Source organism: Gavialis gangeticus, unplaced genomic scaffold (genome assembly GCF_001723915.1).
Source record: "Gavialis gangeticus isolate Ggan-Ray unplaced genomic scaffold, GavGan_comp1, whole genome shotgun sequence".
Lineage (NCBI taxonomy): Eukaryota > Metazoa > Chordata > Crocodylia > Gavialidae > Gavialis > Gavialis gangeticus.
Genome location: NW_017729000.1, coordinates 37,310,503 through 37,318,430, shown reverse-complemented (window position 1 = coordinate 37,318,430; position 7,928 = coordinate 37,310,503). Strand labels below are relative to the sequence as shown.

Genomic DNA, 7,928 nt, shown 5'->3' with positions numbered 1-7,928 from the left:
GGCGGGGACATAAGGGTTTAACAGAATACTAAACCAAACTCAGATATTTGATTTTTCTCAAGTTCAGTTGTATTACAGATGTTATACTCATGCACGTGGAACATTTCTTTGTTTCTATCAACAGATCCCAAAGAAAGGTGACCTAGCTCAAGACATGCTTATTTTCAAGAGATGCCACTGAAAACAGTGGAAAGCACATATTGTAAGAGAAAATTAAGAGTTTTTCTATACTGATGTCACTATCAAAATTAAAGAACTGGTTAAAGTACAACAGAAGCCTACATCAACAGTGTTGCAGTTCTCTACCGCTTGCTAAGACTTACCTTGCATAGTATGTTTAATATTAATTCTAATCAGCAGCTTTTCTTGAGAACTGATTTTCTATAGATAAACTTAACATTATTCCAATTTAAGAAACTAATAAACATTTAGAGCTTCAAATTCAAAACCTTTTTTAAATTGAATGTGGGACTCAGTGTCATGCTTGGAAGGTTCAGATGCTCAGCACCTTTGAAAATTACTAGGTTACAACTTCACTTCAAGACTTACCCAAGAGAGATTTTTTTCATTTCGATAGCTTTTCCAACCAGGAATGCTTCAAGTATGATGTCTATTGGCATGGACCTGTAGAGGCTGCCTTAAGTCACTGAGTGAGCCAGACAAATGATTAGATCTTCAAGGATAAGACCTCTAGACATCTTCACTGGAATCACGAGAATCAGCTAAAGTAAAGCTGCCCACTATCTGTATAATTATTCCAAGTACAATACAAGTTGCACACATTTTGTTTTGATTTTAAGATGTTTGACACATGTTGTATTCTACAGACAGCCAGAAAAGTTATATTAGAAATAGTAAATTTTATTTAATTCATAGTTAAGTTTTTATACAAGACTAGACTACTTATTACAAAATAACTTACAAGTTTTTAAAATTTTACTACATTTATGACATTATACACTTTGTATACATTCATTTTGATATAGCATATTCTTTGAAAGTATAGGTGGGAGCACAGCATATTTGAAATACTGAATACTTATAAACTATACCAACAGTTACCAGAAGCCATGGATTGCTCCTTTCTAAAATGCCAACAGATGTTCCCTTTGTTTGCAAAGATCTAACACATACACAGAAACAAGACACCCAGGAACTGGGGGTAAGGGGGGGCAGTTTTGGAATGTGTTCCTTTGAAGTTATAAAAAATAATTTAGGAATGAGAAATTTTCAGAGAAACTACCCATCTTCAATCTAGTAACCAAGCACACCCTGCTCTTAGTTTACATCCACATTGTTAATAGAATTGCTACGGCAATTTATAGTCATTCTGAAATGACGTTGTGAAAACCCTAGACCACTATTAACTATAGTCCCAATGAAAATTCAGGCTCCAAAGTTTCAGATCAAGTTACTACCACATTTAAATTTGGTGGCATTTCTGAGCATAAAATAAACATGAACAGCATGAGCCCTAGTTAATATAGCCATAATGGCTCGTGAAATAAGAAAGATGCACTACTTAAATCTAACATGTATGTACAGTAATAATTTACTTGTATCTTGTTTGCTGCATGATACAATCTTTAAGGCACAACATTAAATTATTCAGATTTGTTCTGAAAAAAAAAAAGAGTTTTATTGTTGAGGACATTGCATTTCAGAAGATTCTTTAGAAGACACATATAGTGTAGTGTATGTTTTCTTTCGCATTTTCTTCTCAGACTTGATTGCATTTTCTTTCATGTCTTCATTTTCCACAGTTTCAAGTCTGGATTCAGCTGTTAACCTACAGGCAAAGTAGCCATGCTAAATATATACTGAGTTAATAAAAATTAAAAGAAAAAAACACCACCACACACAAGACTGAGACAAACAGTCTCAATAAGCAGCATCAATAAGCCCACTAGAATATCAAATTATTTATCTGCTAGAGAAAGAATTAGTACTTAAAAAAATAATAACGATCAAATTTTAAGTTTTGAATTTACATAACACTGTTTCCCATATTTTGCCATTCTCCAAATCTTACTCGTCAGTTCAGGTCTCATATATTCCTTCAGTTTGACCTGTTGTAGAAAATGGAAACTGGTTGTGAACAGCCTTGAAACTGTTAGTCATCTTTGCTCCATGCACAGTGGAAATTAAATGAAAAAAAAAGTTAAGGGAAAGCTAGCTATTAGCTCTTAACCATTATTAGATTGTGGAGTCTGAGAAGAGCAATACAAGAACACTATTTGTATTGAGAAATTGAGAAAGTGTCAAATTCTGTGCAAACAAGCTTCAATTTAGACCCTCTCATTTATCATATGTATGAATTAGACTGATCGTCCCATCAATTTTTATTTACTCAGACTCACTTTTATAATTCGCCAGTCCAATATTTCAGTCCAGGTGCACTCAAAGCAAGCTGTTGCCTGCAACACTGATGTTCAAAAGCTAAGCAGAAACATTAGTTTTCAGACTCTCAAGCTACAGCTACATAGATTTTAGACTGCATAATATTAAATCTTTAACCTGATATTTATACAAATGCTCAGGTTATGACATTGTGTGGGGCAGGTGCTGGGTAAGTGCTATCTATAGAGTTTGCAATAAGCTCCAGAACCTACTTTGGCAATTTATTGACTTAACTTGACTACTACACATCAGTGCAGTCACAAAACTGGATGTAGGGAGACCAAATCAAAAAAAGGTCTTCATTTAATGATTCACTTCATAGGAATACACCTGGCTCCCCATTAACCCTTCATTACAAACCAATTATCAACATCTTTATACAGTATAGGCTTCTATCAACTGTTTGGAGACACCTTACTCCAACTGGTCATTTTCCACATCACAGCCATTTTCAACAAAAACAGCTTTCCTCACATTCTTTACTTCACACAAACTGAAGCTATTGAAGTTGCCAGTATAAAAAGTGTCACAGCAAGGGACAATCACCATAGGAGCCATACAGGTATGGCATTAAATCTGAAGGTTTGGCCAGAGCATAAACCCCAACTTCTGGAATATTCATTCTCTATCCCATCTCTCTATCCCCAGCACCCCGCTATATATTGGCATGATGCACATAAACATACCCCTCAACCTCAACTAGGATGAGAGCTCCCTCTTTGCATACTTGCCTCGTGTCAAAGTTGATCAAAGAGTCCACCATACAGCCAAATTAACCTCAAATCTAAGACCAGTTTGTTTTCTTTTTCGTTTAGCCCTATAGAACAAGCATTTTCTTATTAATTAGATTTATATTACTCATTAGCTTTCCCTGCTAACTTCAGTTAATGTCCTGTGGACCAACATTTTTGTAATTATGTCTGGAATAATTAAAAACCAGGATAAAAAATGTATAACGTAGATATATATCATAGATATCTTCTATGGTTTAGATCATATATGCACTTTGTTGTGTGTTAAGTTTTTCAACCTAAAATACAGTAGGCTGATTTTGTCAAGGTGGGACTATATATATTTACAGTATATCAGCCTACTGTATTTTCGTTTTTGGTTGAAGAACTTTATCTATCTGTATATAGATATCTATCTATATATAGATATAAATAAATAAATAAAAGCCCAGAAGTTTGTTCCTACAAAGTTGATTTTTTTTTAATTTAGATCTTCATGTCCTAAGATACAGGTTTTAAAATACACTGAAGAACAGCATGAACAGTGATGACAGTTGTCATTTGTCCCCGTAACGTAATACGATGACAGCTACCTAAAATGTCTTAACTGGAAAACTAAGAACAATTTTTGGTTTCTTCAACTATTTTTAATTCTGGAGTTCCATAAATAAGGTGCCACAGAAGTACAAGCAGGATCATCCAGAAGAATGATCATTCATTGTAGACACTGCTATTCCAAATTACTCACAAGTAGTGTCATCTAAAAATTTCCAGTTCTTCCAACAAGTGTTGGGATATTACAATATAAAGAAAAACAAAGGAGGGTGATCAAGCAAATCAAGATTAAAGTGATACAGAACTTCAGTTAATACCTAACCTTTGCTTTTTCCTTCACAGAAGTTCCTCTGAGGGGCCCTGTTTTATGTACTATGTTGTGTAACAGTAACAAGCCTATTGGAGAGCTTAAGTATGAAGTGAACAGGAGCAGAAATATTGCCACCAAAAAATCCAATCTAGATCAAAAATAGGGAAAGATGATTCTCACAAAGGAATTATTTCTACCTCCAAGTACATTATCAATTTTTTTTTTTTTTATACACCAAGAAATATTTCCTTGCTATAAGGGAGATGCAGATAAATTCACCTCTATATGTTTCAGTATAAAATCTGACTGAATTTTGGAAGGTTTTAATGAAAGCCCTAGTTTTGTATTTCATCTTTTAGAACCACAAAGTAAAGGAATTAAGTGGAGTGACAGATTTGCTTAGGATCAGGGTTTGGCAACCTAAAACCTGTGGGGCAGCACACAGCACTGAAGGCATCAGTAATATGCCTGACTTAGAGGGAATGTACCCAGCTCTACCCTGGAGCATCCCCTTTTCCTGCCCCGAGTTGTACATTGATATGCTCCTGAACTGTGATGACTGTTTTCTTTCACCCCAGCTACTGAAGCCACTGCATACTTTCACCCACAAATTAGATACCGACCATTGCCTCTAGCCATGGTAGCGGTGCGGGGTGCAGCCAGCAGCACTTGGTGGTGTTATTAAAATGGAGGCTACGGTAGGAAGAGACAAGAACAAGGAAAGACTGGGGTGGCAGCACGTAGCTGTGGCACCTGCAGAGGGGAACACCGCAAAAAGTTGAATTGTGCTGCAGCAGACAAAGTAGACCAGTAGGGGGAAGCCTGGCTGGACCTACATATGAAATTTAAATTGCTAAATTGTAATAACAGTTGCAGCTTGCACAAGAATGCAAGAAAGATTGTTACTGGGGCCATTTGAAAAAAAGCAATTATAACTGATATTATCTCCCATGCTGGTTTAGGATACACCTCATGTTTAACTATGATAAACTCTACGTGGATAACTGCCCCTCCCTTGGTGATTGTCTCTTCCTTATTGACATGACCTTCCCTGATGGATTCATATTTCTCAGAGCAGACAGAGAATGTCCATCTAGCATTTTGATCCATCTCCATAGATCCATACCAGTCAAGGATATTTGGGGCTTTGCCCCACATTAAAACAATTCCCTAAAGAGTGACTTCTGATCAATGTCTCAAGGTGTCCGATTCAGTCAACCAAGTCTCATCTCAGTTGATCAAATTGTAACCTCTGGACCGATCAAGAGTTTGCGAAAGCAAGTTTCGTAACCAAACAGGATCTGAGGGACTAACAATTGTAACCTAACTAAAATATGAGGGACCCCATCTTATCTGCTTTGTTGGGGCTTTGGTCATCAATCTATCAAGAAAGAATGCTTTGAAGGTATACACTTGAAGAGTATAAAAGAGAAATGGACTTGCTGGCAAGGTGTGCTCCAAGAAAGAGAAATCACTCACTGCAACACCATAATCTATACCAAGCTGATCACCCTCAGCGATGGATCAATGCCCAGTAAAGGGTGTAAAGACTGAGACCACTTTCTTGCCTGTATTGGTGAGATATACTACTACAGCTAAAATATACTGGACTTTAATAATAGTTCATTTATTTGAATAATGAGAAAGCCTTTCTTTCATTTTGTTTAAAGCTTGTTTTGTGGTATAGTTAATAAAAAAGACTTTTGCCATTCATTGAATGAGGTGTCGTGTGAATCCCTATATGCACTAGAGTCAAAATCTTATTCTTAAATGCAACAGTGCTCACTAGGGTTTCATACACACATTTAGTTTCTCCTGGGACAGCTGCTGCTCTCCCAGAGGAAACCATGAGTGTACAGGTGGCTCAGGCCTTTTTCCCCCCAGAGTAAAAATGGTTGCTCCAAGAGAAAAATAACTTGGGAACAACTTAGGTTAAATCACTCCTCGGAGAGCAAATGTCTGTACATGCTGCTCCGAGTAAGTTTTCTACCAGGAGAACACACCTGGGAGAATTTTTCCCAATTATTTGAATGTGTATACACATGATTTGGGAAATGCATCTGCTCAGCATTTAGTTACACCTCTGCACAGCATTGGAGAGGGGAGCCTCGTAGGGAGGGTGGAGGAGGGGCTGGAAATTGGCAGCCTGCAGTAACAGCCAAGTTGCAAGCAGCAGCCCACCACTGGTAAAAGGTTGTCTCGCCCTGCCTTATACCAGAGGTATTAGAATTAAGACACTGTCTGTCATCCAAGTGAAGCTGCTTGCATTCAAAATATCTCCTGACCATAGTTCCATTGTACTCGCTTTTAAAGCACAAATGAAGACTACCCCTAGGACAGGATAGATTATTTTAACCGTGAGCAGTCTAGGCACTTTATATCCATGGGTTTAATAAGATAATCAAAAGCCAGTAACTTGTTAATTCTGAAGCAAGTAACAACTGGCTTCCCTTAATAGGAGGAACTAGCAATGCTCTGATCACCCTTTATCCAAGTTATAAAGAACACAACAGCTAGGCAATCACAGCAATTAAGTCTCAGCCTCTAGCTACGTTCTCTTATTATAGATCTTTTCTGAACCATCTCAGGCAGTAAGTTATTACTTCTGACAGTTATGAATTGTACATGCAGCTTTTTTAGTTCTCTGAAAAGTAATGCTATAGTGTCAGAGGTACAGATGAGAACTGTATTTCTTACAGCTAACAGCTACTCCAAAAACAAACAAAACACACCCTTCAGGCTCCAAGGCTGCCTTTTCCATTTTAGTTCAGAAGACAACGATTTTTTTCTTGGATACCTTATTATACACATTTGCTTTTATACACATTACTCTGGTGTTCTTGCTTAAATCACTACTTTTTGTCTTCTTAAAGCAGCTAAAACAAGTTGCAAATCTATTTATTTTGCATAGTTTAAGTACAAGTCTAAGTTTGCAAGTGCATCAACCTACATTTGTTCACTGAAAATTTGCATTGAAGAGACAATGATTTTTTTCACAAAAACAATTGAAAGCAGAGTGTCAAGTGTCTCTAAAAATAGATGTATTCATAACTGTATGTAAAGCTACAGGGTTATTGCTTTAGAACACTAGGCTGAACCTTCTTAATCCCAACATGTACCTGCACCTAACAAAACGCACACTGCTTTAGTTTTAAAGTCTTTTAAAGACTGTAGGTCCAGCTTTAAAACCTGCTCCATGTGAAGAGCTTCCACCGAACCATAGGCCTATGAAGTTGCCACTTCCTTTGCAAATGAAAAAGACAACTATATGGCTTCCCTAACTTGGACTAAGGAGCGATGGTGTAAATGACTGTACTTTTTTGTAGCTGCATCTCCAAAATGAGAGAGATTGGAAGTGATCAATGCAATTATCTGGACTGGCCTCCTTTTAGGGTCTCCCCTTACACTTTGTCATTTTTGAATTGCACCTTTATTTTTTATTTATTTTTTTAAAGAGGGGTGGGGAGAGGAAAGGAAAAAACCATACACACCATGTAACCAACAACCATGTTTCATCTTGATTTAAAGGGTCTACAAGAACTATCCCAATGTTTAGTTATGCTTACTCCAACCCCAAGGCCTCAAATTTATCTAGCTTGGACTATTTAAATATTTTTGTTTGATTGAAGAGCTCTCCATGAAACTGTTGTTACTCTCATAGGTTCTTACACAGACAGATCACCCCATAATGTTTTCTAGAATAAGTTAAAAAAAAAAAAAAATTATCAGAATGGGCTTCAAGTTTTCACTGTGAAATATGTTTTCCAATTCTTTGCTCAATTCCATAGCTCTTCACTGAACCCTCTCTCACTTGTAACCATCTTCCATAAACTGGAAACACTTGAATTGAATGTGCCTTCCTAAATAGCACTGATATGATATCTGCAAAGGTACTGTATTTACTTGAATAGAAGATGACCCTGATTATAATA

At 36.7% G+C, this 7,928-nt stretch overlaps 1 protein-coding gene across 2 annotated transcripts in view; it reads right to left on the bottom strand.

Moving 5' to 3' along the window:
* Positions 1–843: 843 nt before the first annotated feature.
* SPDL1 (spindle apparatus coiled-coil protein 1) overlaps positions 844–7,928 on the bottom strand; it is a 47,850-nt gene continuing 40,765 nt past the window's right edge. For both annotated transcript variants that reach the window (XM_019506520.1, XM_019506522.1), the window contains exon 12: positions 844–1,789. In XM_019506520.1, coding sequence (XP_019362065.1) covers positions 1,639–1,789 — 151 coding nt within the window. In that variant the 3' untranslated portion in view covers positions 844–1,638. The remainder of the gene's footprint in view (positions 1,790–7,928) is intronic.